The sequence below is a fragment of the Somniosus microcephalus genome, chromosome 4, assembly GCF_052327205.1.
Source record: "Somniosus microcephalus isolate GS21.2 chromosome 4, FLI_Smic_1.0, whole genome shotgun sequence".
Classification (NCBI taxonomy): Eukaryota; Metazoa; Chordata; class Chondrichthyes; order Squaliformes; family Somniosidae; genus Somniosus; species Somniosus microcephalus.
Genome location: NC_140990.1, coordinates 181,007,670 through 181,031,409, shown reverse-complemented (window position 1 = coordinate 181,031,409; position 23,740 = coordinate 181,007,670). Strand labels below are relative to the sequence as shown.

The 23,740-nt window shown below is 45.4% G+C and overlaps 1 protein-coding gene across 1 annotated transcript in view; it reads right to left on the bottom strand.

Moving 5' to 3' along the window:
- The window catches only part of LOC147120044 (thrombospondin-type laminin G domain and EAR repeat-containing protein-like), a 60,169-nt gene that overhangs the window by 17,983 nt on the left and 18,446 nt on the right, over positions 1-23,740 (bottom strand). The window contains exons 5-9 of the mRNA XM_085985557.1: positions 20,232-20,388; positions 17,029-17,160; positions 9,473-9,705; positions 8,689-8,875; positions 2,473-2,702 (exon numbers count right to left, since the gene is read on the bottom strand). Coding sequence (XP_085841683.1) covers positions 2,473-2,702; positions 8,689-8,875; positions 9,473-9,705; positions 17,029-17,160; positions 20,232-20,388 — 939 coding nt within the window. The remainder of the gene's footprint in view (positions 1-2,472; positions 2,703-8,688; positions 8,876-9,472; positions 9,706-17,028; positions 17,161-20,231; positions 20,389-23,740) is intronic.

Here is a 23,740-nt window from a genome sequence, read left to right as displayed (position 1 = left end):
ACACTGACTGGTGTTTCTCAGCCCCCTCTACCCCAGGGAGATATCTGTACACCAACTGGTGTATCTCAGTCTTTCCCTCAGGGAGCTATCACACACTAAAATGGAGGGCCTGACGATCAATATCCCTCCTTAAGACAATCAGGCATTGCGGGACAGATTGGCCAATCATGCTTTATCGAGGATGATATTTCCATTGTTTCCGTGCGCAGAGGGAGGCCTGAATTTTTGGATATATATTAAAAGCGGAGACTACACAAGCCAAATGATGTTGTTCCAGAGAGACGCAGCACTTCAGACTGATGAATCTATGACAGTGTGCACTGCTCTCTGTTACTGTCACATGATTTATACCCCGTACGTCCTTGAAATCGATACAAAGCAGGGCTGCCTTCATACCTCTCCGCACTTAGATTGTGAAAACCAGTTGGCACAGAAGATGAAATTTGATTTGCTTGTAACTAGGTGTAACTAATGGTGGAGGACCTCAGGGTTTGAGTAATGATATAAATATTTTGTACACACAGCACCATCAGGATTGTGCTGAGCTGTCAGTCATTTGTAATCAGTACCTCAAGACAATGCTTACCTAAAGATTAGCCCTGCTTACATTAGGAAATTTACCCATCCTATAGCATTATAAATACACTCAACATCTGCTCCCCAAATCCATCAATAACAACAACTTGTATTTATATAGCACCTTTAACGCAATAAAAGTCCCAAGGTGCTTCACAGGAGCGTTATCAAACAAAATTCGGCACTAAGCCACATAAGGTGATATTAGGACAGGTGACCAAAAGCTTGGTTTTAAAGAGCATCTTAAAGGAGGAGAGAGGCGGAGATGGGGTAGAGAGGCGGAGAGGTTTAGGGAGGATATTCCAGAGCTTAGGGCCTAGACAGCTGAAGGCAAGACCGCCAATTGTGGAGCGATTAAAATTGGGGATGTGCAAAAGACCAGATTTGGAGGAACAAAGAGATCTCAGAGGGTTGTAGGGCTGGAGGAGGTTACAGAGACAGGGAGGGATAAGGCCATGGAGGGATTTGAACACAAGGGTGAGAATGTTAAAATCGCGGTGTTGCCAGACAGGGAGCCAATGTAGGTCAGCGAGCATGGGGGTGATGGGGAACAGGACTTGGTGCGAGTTAGGATACGGGCAGCAGAGTTTTAGATGAGCTCAAGTTTACTGAGGGTGGAAGATGGCCAGGAAAGCATTGGAATAGTCGAGTCTTGAGGTAACGAAGGCATGGATGAGGGTTTCAGCAGCAGATGAGCTGAGGCAAGGGCCTCAGATGCTACAGAGGTGGAAGTAGGTGGTCTTTGTGATGGAGAGGACATGGGGCCGGAAGCTCATCTCAGAGTCAAATATAACCGTCTGGTTCAGCCTCAGACAGTGGCCAGGGAGGGAGATAGAGTTTAAAATTTAAATAAAAACTGCATTTTACACTCGGAGAACTTCCGATCTGGCTAGACACCTTCAGTAACTTGAAGGAATGTCACAGGCAGGCAGGGAAAAGGATGGTGGGGAGGAGTGGATCAAATCCCAGTGCAACTGTGGACTGTGGTGTGACAGACTGAAAGGAGATCTCATAACCCCCCTCCCCACAGTGTGCACTGAAACAGCTGAGCCCCATTAACACCAGCAGCGAAGAGAGAAGAAAAGGAGATAGAGTGAAATGGAAGTGAGCTATGGATGAGAGATAGATGGAGAGAAAAAAGGAGAATTTTAATCCAACTATTTTTGCTGCAGTATTGGCTCAATGTTTACAGAGATACAAAAAGCAGTGACATTCTCATTGCTCACTCGCATTGCTGTGAATTTGGGTAAAGTTGAACTCCACCCAGACTTGATCTTTAGTGAGGGTTAGTCACTGTATCATTGCATGGAATTCACAATGTGAGGTTTCACTGTGTGACTACACAGAGTCCCTGTTAATTCACATGGTCATGGTTAGTCACTGAGTATCTATACAGTGTTCTAGTTTATTCACAGAGTAATGGTTCCTTACTGTGTATCTGTACAGGGAGTGTTGCATTATCAGGGATGCCATGCTCTGTATGAAACATTGGTTCAGGTGAATGTACCCATCTTACTAGTCAGAAAAGAGCAGGTAGTTCTCGCAGTGCCCTCGTCCCTCAACCAACACCGCCGAAAGTAGATTAACTGGTCATTTATCTCAGGGGTGTCTGTGGGATTTTGCTCTGAGTTAAACAGTCGTGTTTGCTAATGTAAGAATGGTGACCCCCATTGCAAAGTATTTCATTTCCTGTGACACTCTTTCAGATGTTCCCAAGTGACAAGGTAGATAGAGTTAAGATACAGATCAGCCCTGATCTAACTGAATGGTGGAACAGTCTCGAGGGGCTGAATGGCCCCCGCCTGTTCCTATGACATGGCAAGGTGCTGTAGAAATGCAAAAGTCTGTCTTTCTTTTCACACTCTAATTAAATGAACAAAGGAACTGGGCACTCACCGGAATTGACTGGAAAAGTCGGAACATTCCACCCAGCTGGATGTAAATCCGGGAGTAGATCCGGGTTGATGTTCCATTGAAGGTGTTTGCTACGACTAAGAAAGAATAGGGTCCGATTGTAAAGAATTCCCAGTCATAGGCTCCCGAGGTGGGAATGGTCTGGTTCCTTTCGAATAGACGTGTGTCTGGGTTCCACTTGTAAATGATGCTGTCAATGTTGTGATTGTCTCCTGAAAGGTCGAAGCAAATGCAGTCAGATTCTAGGACATGGGCCCTGACTCTTATCGAGCAAACTAAGGGGCTCCTGTCTACAAATACTCTCAGCAAAGTTGTAAACAGTGACCAACAAACCCCAGGGAGGTCCGCTGTAGACAAACAATATGTAGCCAGTGAAAAAGAATGAACTTGTATAGCGCCTTTCACGACGTCCCAAAGCACTTTACAGCCAATGAAGTACTTTTGAAGTGCAGTCACTGTTGTAATGTGGGAAATGTGGCAGCCAATATGCACACAGCAAGGTCCCACAAACTGCAATGAGATAAATTACCAGATAATTTGATTTTTTTTTTAGTGACGCTTGTTGAGGGATAAATATTCACAGAATCACAGAAACCCCACAGTGCAGATAGAGGCCATTTCGGCCCATCGAGCCTGCACCGACACATATCCCACCCGATCCCCGTAACCCCTACACCAACACATATCCCACCCTATCCCCGTAACCCCACGTATTTAATCCCCCTAACACTAAGGGTCAATTTATCATAGCCAATCAACCTAACCTGCACATCTTTGGACTGTGGGAGGAAACCGGAGCACCCGGAGTAAACCCACGCAAACACGGGGAGAATGTGCAAACTCCACACAGACAGTCGCCCGAGGCCGGATTCGAACCCGGGTCCCTGGTGCTGTGAGGCAACAGTGCTAACCACTATGCCACCGTGCTGCCAGGAGGAACTCCCCTGCTCGTCTTTGAATAGTGCTATGGGATCTTTTATGCCCACTTGAGAGGGCAGACAGGGGTCTCAGTTGAACGTCTCATCTAAAAGACGGCACTTCCAACATTGCAGCACTCCCTCAGTACTGCACTGGAGTGTCAGCCTAGATTTTCTGGTCAAGTCTCTTGAGTGAGACAATGAACCCACAACCTTCTGATTCAGAGGCGACAGTGCTACCCACTGGGCCACGGCTGATATTGACCAACCAGAGCGGGCGATTCCCGTCTCCAGGCATGTGTGTGTGTACAGTCCCATGTACGTGTACTGCACCGTGTATGTGTGACTGCAGTCTGTGCTTACATGCGTTATCCCATGTGAGAACTGAGATGGAGATGAATGCCTCTTAGAAAAGGCAAATGGACGTAAGGTGCATGGAGATTTCAAGGAAATAAAACAGGAAAATCAGTTGAGAGGGTGAAATTATGCTAACCAAAATATATACAAATTGATTAAAAGATTACCACACAATATGGGATCAGTTGTTAAAAATTAATATTTTATAATGTAATTAATGTCTTAACAAATCGTTGCAATACATTTGTGATCTACCTTTCAATTTTTTTTTAAAAGGTTGAATTTTGTTTGACTTGACTCTTCCCTGGTTTAAACTGGGGTGTGGTGACATTGATTTGATTATTCAACCCCTAATCCCAGGCCTACCATACCCCATCTGAAACATTACGATTTGTGATTTACACTCGTGTTCAACCTTGTATGTATTCTCTGTGCCTCACCTGTCGACACATTCAATTTTTATTTCAATAGAACACGAACGAAGACTGACCTCCCCTCCCCCCCTCCCCCCCACAGACCAGTTCACTGCCTCTCATCAGTCCCAAAAGGAGCAACAACAACAAAAAAATGAAGGTCGACACGAGCAAAGCATTCAAAGACTTTTACAGTTTTTGTTCTGACTTGCTGCTCTGTTTCAATTTGCCTGGAGTGCAATGGAATAAGACTTCTTTCTTGAAATGTTAACATATCTTTTTGAAATTCTGCATCATTGCATCACATCATCCAACCATGGGAATTTATTTGATGACCCCAGGCAGTTCAACGTTTGGAACCCCACCATCTCCAAACTTCTTTCCAAAGTCAAACTGAGCTTTGCCATAACCAGTGCCTGAGAGTTTCAATCAGCTGCCTCAAGAAATAAAGACTAGCATTTATACAGCACCTTTCATGACCTCTGGACATCCCATAGCGCTTTACAACCAATTAAGTCACTGCTGTAATGTAGGGAAAACGCAGCAGCTAATTTGCGCACAGCAAGGTCCCACAAACAGTAATGTGATAATTATCAGATAATCTGGTATAAATATTGGGATTAATATTGGCCAGGCCACCGGGGAGAACTCGAAATAGTGCCGTGGGATCTTCTACGTCCTCCTGAGAGAGCAGACGGGGCCTCGGTTTAGCGCCTCATCTGAAAGACGGCCCCTCAGCACTGCACTGGGAGTGCCAGCCTAGGTTTTGTTCTCAAGTCTCTGGAACTGCTGTTTTTTGTCTTTTGCCACTGTATCAGTGTAATATTCTAGCTTATTAGATAATAAATTGGTAATGTTTATTGAACTTTATTGCTAAAAAGCTCACACTTGTACTCAAGCTGCTGCTGAATCCAATGACATGAGATACAATAATTCTGTATGTACATCTACAAACCATCACTCTCCATTTCAAACCATTCCACGATCATGACTTCCACTATTACATTCATTGTCACAAATTTATTTCATAGCTTCTCTTCTCTATAAAAAGTTATCTTCTATCAATGACAGAAACAGAAAGTACATCCAGGACCCATGATTGAAATATTTTTTAAGCGAGTGTACAATGTTACAATACATATGCAAATTATTATGCTAATAATTAATTAAATCCAATAGTTCTGTTCTATTTATTACAACAACAACTTGCATTAAATATAGCGCCTTTAACATATTAAAACATCCCAAGGCGCTTCTACTGAACAAAATTTGACACTGAGCAACATAAGGAAATATTAGGACAGGTGACCAAAAGCTTGGTCAAAGAGATAAGTTTTAAGGAGTGTCTTAAAGAAGGAGAGAAAAGTAGAGGTTTCGAGAGAGAATTCCAAAACCTATGGCCTAGGCAGCTAAAGGCATGGCTGCCAATGGTGGAGCAATGGAAATCAGGGATACACAAGAGACCAGAATTGGAGGGGCGCAGAGATCTCGGAGGGTTGTAGGGCTGGAGGGGTTGAGAGAGGTGGTGGTGAGGTAGAGCTGGGTGTCATCAGTGTACATGTGGAACCTGACATTATGTTTTCGGATGATGTCGCCGATGGGGCAGCATTCACAAATAGGAGAAGTATTCCAATACATGCCTGATACACCACAAACTTATGTTTTTTTGTCTTATAATACTCCTGTGCAGCGCCTTGGGACATTTTACTATGTTAAAGGCGCTATATAAATATAAGTTGTTGTTGTTGTGGCATTTGCTGCCACTGAGAAAAGATAAGAAATGCCAAATTACCTTTCAACCCTTCTCCACGTGGTCCTGAAGGACTGTGGCCAGGCTGAAGTTATCATCCAACAGGACCCCCAGATCCGATTGTGAATCAACAATTGGGACCGGTGGCCCTTGTACTTTCCAATCAATACCTTCATGATCCCCTTTTGGATAGACATAATACTGTACATCACCGCATCTCACTGTTTAGCGCCTTGGGACATTTTACTACATTAAAGGTGCTACATAAATGCAAGTTGTTGTTGTATACATCATTGTTTAAGATAGTGAGCAGTGGGCCCTAGATTTGTAGGCGAGTCCACCAAGTAAACAATATCATCTGCAAAAAAGGAGCATGACAATTCTTTCAGAAATGCCTGGAATGGACACTCTGAAGCGCTCCCTTACAAACCCTTCCAACACGTCAACAATGAAGATGGTGAACAGGACAGACAATGGCAGACAACCTTGCCTCACTCTTCTTTCAAGAGAATTCAGCCAGTCTCCCATCCACCCTTTTCATAGATCTTGGCGTTGTAGTACTCATGCGGATTAAATTCAAGAATTGGGCATGCACTCCCGCAATCTGCAGCTGCTTCAATGTGGGCACACGAGGGTCTAGGTTGATAGCCGTACAAAAATTGATGAAAGCAACGCAATTGGGTTTCCTCTGAGCTCCACAATGTTGTATAAAGCTGCAATCTGCCTCGCATCAGCTGTGGCTCAGTGGGAAGCACTCTTGCCTCAGAGTTATAAAGTTGTGGGTTCAAGTCCAGAGACTTGAGCACAAAATCCAGGTTGACACTCCAGTGCAGTACTGAGGGAGCGCTGCACTGTCAGAGGTGCCGTCTTTCAGATGAGATGTTAAACTGAGGCCCTGACTACCCTCCCAGGTGGACATAAAAGATCCCATGGCACTATTTTGAAGAGCCTGGTGTCCTGGCCAATATTTATCCCTCAAACAACATCACCAAAACCAGATGATCTGGTTATTGCTGTTTGTGGGAGCTTTGTGTGTGCATATTGGCTCTTGTGTTTCCTATGTTACAACAGTGACTATACTTCATTGGCTGTAAAGCACTTTGGGATGTCCTGAGGTTGTAAAAAGCGCTGTATGAAAAGTCTTTCTTTTTCTTTCTCTTGAGCACACAATCCAGCATGTTCCTTCCTGATTATTCCACAGGTCTCCAAAATATTTTAGAAACATGGCGTGGAAAGAACCAGGTTAAGAGCCTCTATTACAAGACTGGGGCCTGAACCCACAACCTTCTGACCGAGAGGTTAGAGTGCTACCACTAAACCAGGGCTGACACGTAACTATTTTGCTTCATGTTTTCACTGCATCAGATTCAGCTTGATGGAAAACAGAGGTGATTTCTTGAAAGATAATATGGCCAAGAAGAACCCGTACATTCTATCTGACACTTTCAACATACAAAACAAAGCTTGATCTGCAGCCATCAAAGCGACTTGAGTTTGCTTCCCGGCTGCCAGGTAATTTGATCACCAGCCAGCACGGAACAGATGTGACGGCACATGCGTGGAAGGGATCTCTACGACCTCTTGGGGGCTACCTTCAGGGGAGGGGGGAGGCAGCACGCGACGTTCAAAAGCTGACGTTTGGTTTATATGGGTGGTCTTGGTAGGTAAGTTTATCTGCCCCCCAACATATGTGCTCTGATTATTACAAACACATAAGCAAACATTTAATACATCGGTATGTATCCAGTAGGAAAATACTCCAAGGTGTAGTTACAAATTCATTGCTCCTCTTGGTCGTTGGAAGAGAATTTGAACCAGTCACTGGCTTTAGGAACCATTAGCTTGAGTAGTTATGTAAAAGACTTAAGAAAACTCCCTTTCTGCTCAAAGCTACTGCCTGGTCCCTGAGTGCGTGTGTCGTCTGAACAGGCCCTGGCCATCCTGGGCCTGTGCCAGACCTTGCAGGTGTATACCTCATTGCGTCAGTTGCAACAGATTAGTCAGGTTCAACCCTGCTTCCCGCATTGCACAGCCCGAGTTTTTGATTGCAGACAAGGAACCCTTTTTCTTATCGAAGGTGTATACGAAGAGAAGTGACCTCCTACTGACATCAGCCTCTCCCTGTTGACTGGGGAGACAGCTCTTTCTGATATGTTCTGTATTATGTACAGCTAGGCAAAATAGGAACATAGCAACAGGAGTAGGCCATTCAGCCCCTCGAGTCTTTTCTGTCAGTCAACTAGATCATGGCTGATCTCAACTCTATTTACCCGCCTTGGTTCCCTATCCCTTGCCTAACAAAAATCTATCAATCTCAGTTTTGAAGTTTTCAATTCACCCCCTACCTCGACAGCTTTTTGGGGGAGCAAGTTCCAGATTTCCACTAACCTTTGTGTGAAGAAGTGCTTTCTGACATTACCCCTGAACGACCTGGCTCTAATTTTAAGGTCATGCCCCCTTGTTCTGGGCTCCCTCCACCAGAGGAAATAGTTTCTCTCTATCTTTAATCATCTTAAACACCTCAATTAGATCACCCCACAATCTTCTATACCCGAGGGAATACAAGCCTAGTCTAGGCAACCTGCCTCAAAATTTAACCCTTTGAGCCCAAAACTGAACACAGTATTATAAACGGGATGTAATCAGACCTTTATATAACTGTAACATAACTTCCAACCCTTTGAATTCCAGCCCTCTGGAGATAGTCCATCAGGCAAGAGAAAAGGTGGCAACTAACAACATGAGACGGTTAACAGCGTACCTTCACGATGATTGGCTACAGCAAGGAAGGTCTCCCCATTGATGTGGAAGGCCTCCCAATCGCGTGCACTGTGGGTCGCTAATCTCTGGTACAAAACAAACTGCAGCTTCCTCGGGCTCCATTTGTAGATGACTGAATACTCCTGGTTCTGTTCATTCTTTTCAAAGTTGGCCACTGCCAAGAAGACCTGAAAAGGTAGAGTATTAATAGAGTGCAGGGAGGGCCAGCGGCTCTCTGAGATACTGGTAAAGAGGCTGTACGGCCAGTCCTGATTCCCCTTCTCATTCCCATTCCCACAGTCAAAATGTAGAAAATGGGAATCCTGATAAATGCTGCATTAGAAAGTCTCCATAGCAAATGGAGCTCCATCACCTGTACAACATGTAACTACAGTGCAGACTCTTCCACCCCACAGGAGATCACTTCCCCTCCTTTTGTTCCCTGTTCCATACAGAGATGGTGAGGAACAATGTATGCACTCATTTTAACAAAAGTACCTTGATCCAACCCAAGGATTTGACACAGTACAGAATTCATCCAATTCGATTTGAATTTCCAATTTCACCAAGACCTAACTGTATACTGTATGTCACACCTTTCACTGTAATCAGATTAAAATAATGAAAATAACCCAGTTACTGTCCGTGTAAAGACAGTGCACTGAAGGATGTAGCACAAATACATTAAGCATCTGTACGTGAAGTTCGTCAATGAAGTCCAAACCTTTTTCTCCACCCTCCTCACACTGTCTGAAATCCTAAAATTTCTCCTTTTCCCACTGTACCTGAGGGCCGATGGAGAAGTGTTTCCAGGCCTGTGCTTCGTACGTTGTGATGTTCTGATATGGCTCAAATTTCCTGTCCAACCACTTAAAGATCGTCGAACCGGGCCGAGGCTTCTTATTGGCTGTGGCAGCAAAGAGTCCAACATTTGGGATCTCAAAGATCTCAACATCAAGTGTTTCTGAGTTGGTGACCAGATTTTGATAGTCCTCCACATAATCTAGTCTTTCTTTAGCTGGAGAAATTTAAAAAAAACATGGTGAGATGACAGATCTTCAACTGAGCCAATATGGATAGCCTTGTGTCTCTCAGTTAATCCAGGCCCCAAAATAGGGGGGAAATCCTAGAACTATGACTATGGCTAAGATTAGACACTATCTCTGGGGAATTCAAAGAAAGATAGAACGACTTGTATTTATACAGTGCTTTTCACGACCTCTGGACATCCCAAAGCAAATCACAGCCAACTTTTTCAAATGCAGTCACTGTTGTAATGCAGGATATTGCGCACAAACAGCAGCACGCTAATGACCAGATAATCTGTTTTAGGGACGTTAGTTGAGTGATAAGTATTGGCCAGGACACCAGGGAGAACTCCCTGATTGTCTTCAAAATAGTGTAATGGGATATTTTACGTCCACCTGAGAGGTCAGACAGAGCCTCGGTTTAACGTCTCATCCGAAAGGATAGTGCAGCATTCGCTCAGTACTTGCATTGAAGTGTCAGCCTGGATTATGTTCACTGGAGCAAGACTTGAACCTTCTGACTTAAAGGGAGAGAACTTCCACCGAGCCACGGCTGACACCACAGCAGTCACTGTTACAAATGGCCCAGTTTAAAAGGGGCTCTGTCCTCTGTGCAGATATGGTCTAGGTCAGGGTTTCTCAACTGGGGATCTGCGGACCCCTAGAGGCCCTTGAGAAGGTTTCAAGGGGTCCGCCAAATCAGCATCTTTCAAGAATGTAATCTGTTTAAAAATCCAATTATGCGATTAAATTTTCGCTGCGCTATCCCTGGCACGCTCTGGGAGCACATTTCATGAAATTGCACACTCCTAGCATAGGGAGAAGCATAAGATGATGGAGAGAAGTAAAAAAATGATGTGCCACCGCCGCTGATGTTGGAGGAGAGGCGACCCCGCCAAAATCCGTTAGTGCCAGTTGGCAGCGGGTTCTTTTCCCAGCAGGCCACGTTTTCCTGCCCGCCATGTTTAAATTGGGTAAGTGGAGCACTGGGTCGGTGGGGTTTGATGTCTGTTTTTGTGGTGTAATAGGCCGAGAATTAACCAAAGTGTCGGCAAATGTTCGGCTGACTTCACCTTTCGCTCTTTATACGGCTGACGGCTGTTTGTCCATGGCAGCTGAGCACGGCGCGGGCGGCTGCCACCGCCGCCGGGAGCTCGCGGTCCCGGGTCCAAGGCCCAGGGGCATCACTCACGCGAGGTGTGGATGGCCATGAAAGTTGACCTTTTTTTTACATAATACACCGTTTTGCATTGGGAAGTGAGCCTGGAGCTTCGTAAATGGTGATCCATCTGATATTCTGTTGTGGGATCTTGCTGTGCTCAAATTTGCTGCGTTTTTTTTTACCACGTGACAGGAATCACTCAGCACCAGCAACAAGTCAAACAAAAATAGTAATAAATCTATATGCTTAATTCTATAGCTAATTTTTATGAAGAAAAATTACTTGGCGTTGTGTCACAGGAGGTCCGTGGTATTTTTATAACACGGGAGAGGGGCCTCAGAAGCAAAAAGGTTGAATCCCTGGCTGGTACAAGCACCACATAGTTCTCCATGTGGCCCTAAAGACCCAAACAGCTCTGAAGCAGACAGGCACTGTTCCGTCACCAACAGCTCCCCACTTTATCCACAGATTAAAGCTTGTGCTTTTGAACCCAAGGTTCCAAGCCACAGTTAGAATTTGCTGCTGTTTCTGCATGTGTGGTGCAGGCGTAAGATTCCATCTTTATGTTCATTTCGAAGTTAAACCCAATTGTAACATCTTCAACCCCCGGGCTGTATTCTGAAATACCTTTTAACAATCCAAAAAGTAATTATTTCCAGGCTTTGGCAGACGGCCCGATTTGTGTCACACTCTTCACACGTTGTTCGCAATTTGCATTGATAAAGATGGGTAAATAAAGGCAGATCTGCCGTGACATGCTGTTAACCATGCAGTCTGTTTTATAAGCATCTCTGTTGCCTCTTAATAGTGACTGTGGAGAGACGTGCATTGTGGTTCCTGCTGTCTGTATACAGGCCAGGTGTGATTTAGTTTGAGCTGCAATTTGTAGCTGTATTTTTGAAATGATTTGCATGGTGTCTGGTGAATGTGTTGAAGTCTATCCCTTAAATCTTAAACTGTCTTAGATGATTCACCCATCACCCCACTGTGCTCATTGACCTTCATTGGCTCCCGGTCCGGCAACGCCTCAATTTTAAAATTCTCATCCTTGTTTTCAAATCCCGCCATGGCCTCGCCCCTCCCTATCTCTTTAACCTCCTAGATCTGTGCGCTCCTCCAATTCTGGCCTCTTTTACATCCCCACTTCCTTCGCTCAACCATTGGCGGCTGTCCCTTCAGCTGTCTTGGCCCCAAGCTCTGGAATTCCCTCCCTGAACCTCTCCACCTCTCTCTCCTTTTTAAGATGCTCCTTAAAACCTACCTCTTTGGCCAAACTTTTAGTTAACATATAAATGCAAGTTGTTGTTGTTGTTGTTGTTGTCTGTGCTTTTAAAGAAGTGCTGTACTTTATTTAACTTAGATTGTGAGCACAGAACTAGCATCCACAAGTACAACATTTATTGAGCCTCAATCAAGGTTAGAGAAGAAACTATTTTGTCACGGAGTAGTGGTACATGGAAAGGACCTTAGCAAAAACAGTCAATGTGGCATCAATTAGCTCCCTCAAATAGGAACTGGATTAAATATCTGGCCAGGAATGCGACTGAAGATTATGAGTAAATAGAGATAATCAAATAATCCATGGAACACCATGTTTCCTGTCCTGTAGTCAAGGAAAGGTCAAATGTAAAAAGCAACCAGCCAGAGTTGAATAGTGGAGATGTGGAAGAGGTTGAACACTGGAGATTTGAGGATCAGAAGATGGTTCTGTCAATCTCAGGAGATTAGATGGGTAAATTTGAGTTCATGATGCAAGAAGTGAGCTTCATGACTTGAATAGCCTTTTCCTTGTTCCACCATTTTTACCCTCTTATTTACTTTAATTTCAGCTTAATGAAGGCTTTATGAATGAATCATAATAGTGGATTTTTGAAATATTTGAAATATTGTTTAGCAAGATTAAAATTGTAATTTTTAAAATATCAAATGCTATATTAAATGCATGCTGAGGTAACCTAGCTCTTTGGTGGCTTGTTTTTTTTTGTTCGTTCATGGGATATGGGAGTCGCTGGCAAGGCTGACAATTATTGCCCATCCCTAGTTGCCCTTGAGAAGGTGAGCCGCCTTCTTGAACCGCTGCAGTCCATGTGGTGAAGGTACTCCCATAGTGCTGTTAGGGAGGGATTTCCAGGATTTTGACCCAGCGACGAGTCAGGATGGTGTGTGACTTGGAGGGGAACTTAGAGGTGGTGGTGTTCCCATGCGCCTGTTGCCCTTGTCCTTCTCGGTGGAAGAGGTCGCGGGTTTGAGAGGTGCTGCCAAAGAAGCATTGGCGAGTTGCTGCAGTGCATCTTGTAGATGTTACACACTGCAACCACGGTACGCTGGTGGTGGAGGGAGTGAATGTTTAAGGTGGTGGATGGGGTGCCAATCAAGCGGGCTGCTTTGTCCTTGATGGTGTCGAGCTTCTTGAGTGTTGTTGGAGCTGCACTCATCCAGGCAAGTGGAGAGTATTCCATCACACTCCTGACTTGTGCCTTGTAGATGATGGAAAGGCTTTGGGGAGTCAGGAGGTGAGACACTCACCGCAGAATACCCAGCCTCTGACCTGCTCTTGTTGCCACAGTATTTATGGGGCTGGTCTAGTTAAGTTTCTGGTCAATGGTGACCACCAAGATATTGATGGTGGAGGATTTGGCGATGGTAATGCCGTTGAATATCAAGGGGCGGTGGTTAGACACTCACTTGTTGGAGATAGTCATTGCCTGGCACTTGTGTGGCGCGAATGTTACCTGCCACTTATCAGCCCAAGCCTGAATGTCGTCCAGGTCTTGCTGCATGTGGGCATGGACTGCTTCATTATCTGAGGAGTTGCGAATGGCACTCAACACTGTGCAGTCATCAGCAAACATCCCCACTTCTGACCTTATGATGGAGGGAAGGTCATTGATGAAGCAGCTGAAGATGGTTGGGCCGAGGACACTGCCCTGAGGAACTCCTGCAGCGATGTCCTGGGGTTGTGATGATTGACCTCCAACAACCACAACCATCTTCCTTTGTGCTAGGTATTATTCCAACCAGTGGAGAATTTCCCCCCCCGATTCCCATTGACTTCAGTTTTACTAGGGCTCCTTGATGCCACACTCGGTCAAATGCTGCCTTGGTGTCAAGGGCAGTCACTCTCACCTCACCTCTGGAATTCAGCTCTTTTGTCCATGTTTGGACCAAGGCTGTAATGAGGTCTGGAGCTGAATGATCCTGGCGGATCAGTGAGCAGGTTATTGGTGAGTAAGTGCTGCTTGATAGCACTGTCAACGACACCTTCCATCACTTTGCTGATGATTGAGAGTAGACTGATGGGGCGGTAATTGTCCAGATTGGATTTGTCCTGCTTTTTGTGAACAAGACATACCTGGGTAGTTTTCCACATTGTCGGATAGATCCCAGTGTTGTACCTGTACTGGAACCTTGGCTAGAGGCGTGGCTAGTTCTGGAGCACAAGTCTTCAGCACAAGAGCCGGGATGTTGTTGGGGCCCACAGCCTTTGCTGCATCCAGTGCGCTCGCGTGGAGTGAATCGAATTGGCTGAAGATTGGCTTCTGTGGTGGTGGGGACCTCAGGAGGAGGCCGATATGGATCATCCACTCGGCACTTCTGGCTGAAGATGGTTACAAACGCTTCAGCTTTGTCTTTTGCACTCACTGGGCTTTTTGCTGGGCTCCACCATCATTGAGGATGGGGATATTCATGGAGCCTCCTCCTCCCGTTAGTTGTTTAATGGTCCACCACCATTCATGACTGGATGTGGCAGGACTGCAGAGCTTTGATCTGATCCATTGATTGTGGAATCGCTTAGCTCTGTCTCTAGCATGCTGCTTCTGTTTTTTAGCATGCATGTAGTCCTGTGTTGCAGCTTCCCCAGGTTGGCACCTCATTTTTAGGTATGCCTGGTGCTGCTCCTGGCATGCTCTTCTACACTCCTTATTGAACCAGGATTGGTCCCCTGACTTGATAGTAATGGTAGAGTGAGGGATATGCCAGCCCATGAGGTCACAGGCTGTGGTGGATTACAATTCTGCTGCTGCTGATGGTCCAGAGTGCCTCATGGATGCACAGTTTTGAGCTGCTAGATCTGTTCTGAATCTATCCCATTTAGCACAATGGTAGTGCCACACAACACGATGGAGGGTGTCCTCGATGTGAAGACAGGACTTCATCTCCACAATGACTGTGTGGTGGTCACTGCTACCAATGCTGTCATGGACAGATGCATCTGCAACAGGGAGATTGGTGAGGACGAGGTCAAGTAGGTTTTTCCCTCGTGTTGGTTCTCTCACCACCTGTCGCAGGCCCAGACTGGCAGCTATGTCCTTCAAGACTCGGCCAGCTCGGTCAGTAGTGCTGCTACTGAGCCACTCTTGGTGATGGACATTGAAGTCCCCCACCCAGAGTACATTCTGTGCTCTTGCTACTCTGTGCTTCTTCCAAGTGATGTTCAACATGGAGGAGTACTGATTCATCAGCTGAGGGAGGGCAGTGGGTGGTAATCAGCAGGAGGTTTACTTGCCCCATGCTTGACCTGAAGCCATGAGACTTCATAGGGTCCAGAGTCAATGTTGAGGACTCCCAGGGCCACTCCTTCCCTACTGTATACCACTGTGCCGCCACCCCTGGTGGGTCTGTCCTGCCAGGAGGAGTTTGGGACATTGACTGAAAGGTATGATTCTGTGAGTGTGACTGTGTCAGGCTGTTGCTTGACTAGTCTGTGGGACAGCTCTCCCAATTTTGGCACAAGTCCCCAGATGTTGGTGAGGAGGACTTTGCAGGGTTGACTGGGCTGGGTGTGCAGTTGCTGTAGTCGGTGCGGAGGTCGATGCCGGGTGGTCCATCCAGTTTTATTCTTATTGTTTCTCGTAACGGTTCTTTACAACTGAGTGGCTTGCTAGGCCATTTCCAAGGGCAATAAGAGTCAACCACATTGCTGTGGGTCTGGAGTCACATATAGGCCAGATCAGGTAAGGACAGCAGATTTCCTTCCCTAAAGGACATTAGTGAACCAGATGAATTTTCTGGTAGTTTCATGGTCACCATTACTGATACTAGCTTTTTATTCCAGATTTATTTAATTAACTGATTTTAAATTACCCAGCTGCCGTGGTGGGATTCGAACTCACGTCTCCAAATTATTAGTCCAGGTCTCTAGATTACTAATCCAGTAACATAACCACTATGCTACCGTTCTGAAATCAAACTGAGTGAAAGATTCAGCAGAAACTTTGGGGGTGATTTACTGAATACTCAAATGCAGCAGGAATCTCCTCTGCGACCAGTGCATATCGGAAAATTGCTCGTGGGAACTGATGATGCTTTCAACACTAACTCTGCTTGAACTGGTGTCAGTTGGTAACACGCTCGCTTCTGAGTCAGAATAGTGGGGTCAAAGTACCACACCAGAAACATGACAATAAAATCTAGGCTGACACTCCAATGCAATACTGAGGGAATGCTGCACTGTCGGAGGTGCCGTCTTTTGGAAACATCAACCATGGCTCAGTGGGTAGCACTCTCACCTCTGAGTCAGAAGGTTGTGGGTTCAAGACCCACTCCAGAGACTTGAGCGCAAAAGTCTAAGCTGACACTCCAGTGCAGTACTGAGAGAACGCTGCACTGTCGGAGGTGTCATCTTTCGTTAAAGCGAAGCCCCGTCTGCTCTTTCAGGTGGACATAAAAGATCCCATGGCACTATTTTGAAGAAGAGAAGGGGAGTTATCCCCGATGTCAACATCACTAAAACAGATGATCTGGTCATTATCACATTGCTGTTTGTGGGAGCTTGCTGTGTGCAGATTGGCTGCCGCGTTTCCTACATTACAACAGTGACTACATTTCAAAAGTATTTCATTGACTGTAAAGTGCTTTGGGATGTCCTGAGGTTGTGAAAGGAGCTGTATAAATGCAAATCTTTCTTTTCTTTTCATTACATCATTGCTCTTTGTGAGATCTTGCTGTGCATAAATTGGCTACCATGCTTCTTACATTACAGCAATTCAAAAAAGCACTTCATTAGCTGTAATGTGACTTGGGACGTCCTGAAGTTGATATAAATGCATGTTCTTCCTTTCTTTACGCACTCTACTGATTTACTAGCAACCTTACTAAGAGGTAGTAGTACAAAAAATGCATCTGTACCTTAATTATATTTTTGCATTACCTTTTAAGATTGACACCCAATTCTTGCCATCACAGATAAATAGGCCTTTATTGAAGACGTCAAACCAGAGGCGCCCTGCTTCAGTCTCAGTGCAGGGTGGGTGGCTTCCGATCGTCATCTTCACTTCCGCTTCTGAATTCAACACAGAGGAGGTCAGCAACATTCACATCTACTGGAAATAAGTCATGAAAATAGAGTAGAGTGCAATAGGTCCAGGTGCACTTCGCTTTCCATACAAGTCATTAGTCATACATCTCCATCAACAACTTGCATTATTACAGTGGCTTTAACATTGTAAAACATCTCAAGACACTTCATAGGAGCGTTATCAAACAAAATTTGACACCGAGCCACATAAGGAGATACTAGGACAGGTGACTAAAAGCTTGGTCAAAGAGATAGGTTTTAAGGAGTGTCTTAAAGGAGGAGAGAGAGGTGGAGAAGATTTATTTTATTTATTCATTCACGGGACGTGGGCGTTGCTGGTAAGGCCAGCATTTATTGCCCATCCCTAATTGCCCTTGAGAAGGTGGTGGTGAGCTGCCTCCTTGAATCGCTTCAGTCCAGGAGGTGAAGGTACTCCCATAGTGCTGTTAGGGAGGGAATTCCAGGATTTTGACCCAGCGACAATGAAGAAACTGCGATAATTCCTCTAGTGTCTGTCTGTAGTAAGTTACTCTAGTGTCTGTCAGTAGTTCGACCCCTATGTAATATGGTGTCTAGTATCAATCTTATAGTAACACCCTTATATAATAAACAAATGCTACAGTGTCAGTCAAACAACAACGACAACAACTTGCATTTATATAGCACGTAACTTCACAGGAGCATTATCAAACAATATTTGACATCGAGCCACCTAAAGTGATATTAGGACAGGTGACAAAAGTCTACAGTAAACCCTACTGTAAGGGAGTGCCTTGTGGCAGTGTGCCATCGCTATCTGGGTGGAAAGGAACATCCTTTAGGGAGACCTATCACCTGCCTCTGATCTGCACGTTTCCTGACAGATTTGTGGATCAGGATTGACGGAGACCAATGACCTGGGGCAGCCTGGAATATCCTGTTCTCCGGCTGACAAACGAAACATGTGCGGGAGAGGCTGCGAAAGGGAATCAAACAGAATTAAGATTGCATGCGCAAAAATAAAAACTCCCTCGCCCAAATAGTTCTAGTAGCTCCACCCAACATCATCATAATAAGGTTGGTTTCCATAGGAACCCCCAATATAGAGATTTGTCTCTGTGTTTTACAATGGATAGAGAGCCGTATATCTCAGTTTTCTGACGACACTAAGTTAGTCGGCACAGTAAATAGTGTAGGTGGGAGCAGAAAGTTGCAAAGGGACATTGATAGATTAAGTGAGTGAGCAAAACTGGCAGATGGAGTTCCGTGTGGGGAAATGTGAGGTCATCCACTTTGGACCTAAGAAAGATAGATCAGAGTATTTTCTAAATGGCGAGAAGCTCGGAACTGTGGAGGAGCAGAGAGATTTAGGGGTCCATGTACAGAAATCACTAAAAGCTAGTGGACAGGTACAAAAAATAATTAAAATGGTGAATGGAATGTTACTCGTTATCTCAAGAGGGCTGGAACCCAAGGGGAGGAAGTTATGTTGCAGCTGTACAGGGCTCCGGTTAGACCCCATCTGGAGTTCTGCATTTAATTCTGGGCACCGCACATTAAGAAGGATATATAGGCCTTGGGTGGGGTGGGGGGGTGGTACAGCACAGATTCACCAGAATGATACGGGGGCTAAAAGCGTTAAATTCTGAGGATAGGTTGCATAGACTAGGCTTGTATTCCCTCAAGTGTAAAATATTAAAGGGTGATCTAATGAGATGATTAAAATATTTGCTAGGGTAGATAGAAAGAAACTATTTCCTCTGGTGGGAGAGTCCAGAACAAGGGGCATAACCTTAAAATTAGAGCCAAGCCGTTCAGGGGTGATGTCAGGGAGCACTTCTCCACACAAAGAGTAGTGGAAATCTGGAACTCAACCAAAATGCTGTTGAGGCTGGGGGTCAATTGAAAATATCAAAACTGAGATTGATAGATTTTTGTTAGACAAGGGTATTAAGCATTACGGAACCACGGTGGGTAGATGGAGTTAAGATACAGATTAGCCACGATCTAACCGAATGCCGGAACAGGCTCGAGCTGCCTACTCCTTTTGCCACGTTACATAACCAAGTTACATAACAACACGGCAGCCAATCGGCACACAGCATAGTTACACAAACAGATTGTAAAAGTGTTTTAGGGGTGTGTTGAGAATGTGATGTGTTATATAAAGGCAAATTATTTATGTTTGTAATTCTCATGATTCTCATTATTGTGTTTAAATTCCACCATGGCCTTGCCCCTCCCTATATCTGTAACCTCCTCTGTAACCTACTCTGCGCTCCTCCAATTCTGGCCTCTTGCACATCCCCTATTTCTTTCGCTCCACTATTGCCTTCAGCTGCCTAGGCCCTAAATTCTGGAATTCACTCACTAAACCTCTCCCCCTCTCTACCTCTCTTTCCTCCTTTAAGACGCTCCTTAAAACCTAACTCTTTGGCCAAGCGTTTGGTCACATGTCCTAATATCTCCTTATGTGGCTTGCAACATTCTCTTTAAGCTGTGCGGCCACGCAGGGGTCCCAAGCAGTCAGCTTTTAAATAGAAAAACAGCGCATGCCCGGTATTTTGAATGGGCTGTGCAGCCCGTTAAAGGGGCCACGCGGCCCCAAAAAAATTACAGAGAACATTGGTGGCTCGATGTCAAATATTTGTCTAATGCTGCTCCTGTGAAGCACTTTTGGACGTTTTACTATGTTAAAGGCACTATATAAAGGCAAGTTGTTGCTGTTGCTGGGGAGGGAGTCTATTGCTGTTAGACACGTCTGACCAGATCCACAGGGAGTCTACTGTTCCTGAACACTCTCCAGCAATCCCTGCTGGTGTGAGCATGTGTGGACAGAGGGTGTGGACATGGTCGAGCTTGGCCTTGATGCTCGTGCCCATATATTGGCCACTCGAGTGCAATCCTGGAGGGCGCCCAGTGTCCATGGAATTGTACTCCAGTGGGAGTCAGAGTCTTCAGGATAGAAGAGAAAACTGAGAGGAAGAGTTAACAAAATATATATTTTTAATGAAACCATACTTGTCTCATTCCACATACATGAGGAAGCCGAGATTGATCCGCCAACTCTTCCTTACCGTATGGATATTTCACGATGTCGGTCTCCGATGGCTTTAGAGGGAGCTCCGTCAACACCTTCGGGACCGAGAGTGCGGCTAATCTGGGATTGGGATTGGGGCAGATTCTTCGAGTAGCATCAGATCCTGGTAACAGCACCAGCTGTCTCAGTAACCCCTGCAGCACAACAGATGGAGCAGTTTTAGAAGTTTTATTCTTCCCCCACCCCCCATACCCCCTTATTCACCTGCCTGCACACCACCCCTCCCCCCACTGTCCCTGGTGTGCTTTACACCACTGGTCAGGGGCCAGCTACTCCCTTCCTCGCTGACCCCTCCCCCTGCCTTTTACTGAGCAGGTAACTAGGGCAACTTGCCCCACCTGACATCTGCTTGATGCCCCCCCCACCACCAGGAGCATGGAGCAGTGTTAATTAATGTTCGATACTAATCGGACATTACTGAGGAACGAAAGCCTTGGCTGTTTGATCCTATTGGTACATTTTTTTAAATAGCTGGGGTACTTTTCTCTAGAAAAGAGCAGGTTGAGGGGGTGACCGAATAGAGGTCTTTAAAATTATGAAGGGGTTTGATAGGATAGACGTAGAGAAGATATTTACGCTGATCTTTCCAGTTGTGGGGGAGTCCAAAACTAGAGGCCATAAATATACGATAGTCTCCAATAAATCAATAGGGAATTCAGGGGAAACTTCTTTACCCAGAGAGTGGTTAGAATGTGGAACTCACTACCATATGGAGTAGTTGAGGCAAATAGCAAGGGGAATATAGATAAATACTTCAGGGAGAAAGGTATAGAAGGATATGTTGATAGGGTTAGATGAAGTATGATGGGAGGAGGCTCGTGTGGAGCATAAACACCGGCATGGACCAGTTGGGACGAATGGCCTGTTTCTGTGCTTAAATTCTATGTCATTTTCACCTTGATCACATGTGTGGTGATCCGGAAAAGCAGATTGCCTGCCCGTTAATTAAAACCTGCCTGATTCCTATCAAAGCGATGAAAATTGGGCGGGTTCTATAACTGGAGGGCTGCCATATCATCGTCCATGTGATAAAGATGAAAATTTACCATTTTAAGTCTTAAATGTAGTTCCCATGGGTCTGATCTCTCTTCCTGTACAACACTGCATATTTACCATTGCATAGACAGTACATGAACCAGGATTTAATTTAGTATTTAATATTTCCACTTTATCAGCAGCCCATCCACCACCTTAAACATTCACTCCCTCCACCTCCGGCGTACCGTGGCTGCAGTGTGTACCATCTACAAGATGCACTGCAGCAACTCACCAAGGCTTCTGCGTTAGCAACTCCCAAACCTGCGACCTCTGCCACCTAGAAGGACAAGGGCAGCAGGTGCATTGGAACACCACCACCTCCAAGTTCCCCTCCAAGTCACACACCATCCTGACTTGGAAATATATCACCAATCCTTCATGGTCGCTGGATCACATTCCTGGAACTCGCTAACAGCACTAAGAGCACCTTCACCACACGGACTGCAGCAGTTCAAGAAGAAGGCCCACCACTGCCTTCTCAAGGGAAACTAGGAATGAGCAATAAATGCCGGCTTTTCCAGCGATGCCCACATCCTGAGAATGAATAAAAATCTGCTGCCAAACATCAGGCATGGATTGGCACCTGCAAGTCTTGTGTGGTGTTGGCAAGACAGATTATGGGAAATTCTTGAGTGAGCTGACTACATGGAAAGAACAAGCTTGGGCTTTGCTCCTCTCGCACAGAGTGGAACATTGCTAAATATATTCCAAAGATATAACTTTTTAAAATTATTTTTGCATTTCGGAGACTGGGTATCAAAGTGAGCCCACAGGGAGCGTTTGTTTTGAAGATGTATTCGAAATGTAAGGTTACAGGGCACTTTTTGCCTTTAAAGTTGTATCCATTTTCTTCTGGGTTGTGGGTTCAAAGGCAGCCTAGGCTGAGAAGTTTCCTTTAAAACATTGTCCCTGTCTCACCTGTAATGTGTCTGTGTGAGGAGTCTGTTACACTGTCCCTGTCTCTCCAGTGTAATATGTGTCTGTGTGAGGAGTCTGTTACACTGTCCCCGTCTCTCCAGTGTAATATGTGTCTGTGTAAGGAGTCTGTTACACTGTCCCTGTCTCTCCAGTGTAATATGTGTCTGTGTGAGGAGTCTGTTACACTGTCCCTGTCTCTCCAGTGTAATATGTGTCTGTGTGAGGAGTCTGTTACACTGTCCCCGTCTCTCCAGTGTAATATGTGTCTGTGTAAGGAGTCTGTTACACTGTCCCTGTCTCTCCAGTGTAATATGTGTCTGTGTGAGGAGTCTGTTACACTGTCCCCATCTCTCCAGTGTAATATGTGTCTGTGTAAGGAGTCTGTTACACTGTCCCTGTCTCTCCAGTGTAAAATGTGTCTGTGTGAGGAGTCTGTTACACTGTCCCTGTCTCTCCAGTGTAATATGTGTCTGTGTAAGGAGTCTGTTACACTGTCCCTGTCTCTCCTGTAGTATGTGTCTGTGTGAGGAGTCTGTTAAACTGTCCCTGTCTCCCCAGTGTAATATGTGTCTGTGTGAGGAGTCTGTTACACTGTCCCTGTCTCTCCAGTGTAATATGTGTCTGTGTGAGGAGTCTGTTATACTGTCCCTGTCTCTCCAGTGTAATATGTGGCTGTGTGAGGTGTCTGTTACACTGTCCCTGTCTCTCCAGTGTAATATGTGTCTGTGTGAGGAGTCTGTTACACTGTCCCTGTCTCCCCAGTGTAATATGTGTCTGTGTGAGGAGTCTGTTACACTGTCCCTGTCTCTCCAGTGTAATATGTGTCTGTGTGAGGAGTCTGTTACACTGTCCCTGTCTCTCCAGTGTAATATGTGTCTGTGTGAGGAGTCTGTTACACTGTCCCTGTCTCTGCAGTGTAATATGTGTCTGTGTAAGGAGTCTGTTACACTGTCCCTGTCTCTCCTGTAATATGTGTCTGTGTGAGGAGTCTGTTACACTGTCCCTGTCTCTCCTGTAGAAACATAGAAGATAGGAGCAGGAGTAGGCAATTCGGCCCCTCGAGCCTGCTCCGCCATTTAATGAGATCATGGCTGATCATCCAAATTCAGTACCCTGTCCCTGCTTTCTCCCCATATCCCTTGATCCCTTTAGCCTCAAGAAATATATCCAACTTCTTCTTGAATATATTTAATGAATTGGCCTCAACTGCCCTGTGTGGCAGAGAATTCCACAGGTTCACCACTCTCTGGGTGAAGAAATTCATCCTCATCTCAGTCCTAAATGGCTTACCCCTTATCCCTAGAATGTGACCCCTGGTTCTGGACTCCCCCGCCATCGGAACATCCTTCCTGCATCTAGTCTGTCTAGTCATAGAAACATAGAAATATAGAAACATAGAAGATAGGAGCAGGAGTAGGCCATTCGGCCCTTCGAGCCTGCTCCACCATTCAATGAGATCATGGCTGATCATCCAAATTCAGTACCCTGTCCCTGCCTTCTCCCCATATCCCTTGATCCCTTTAGCCTTAA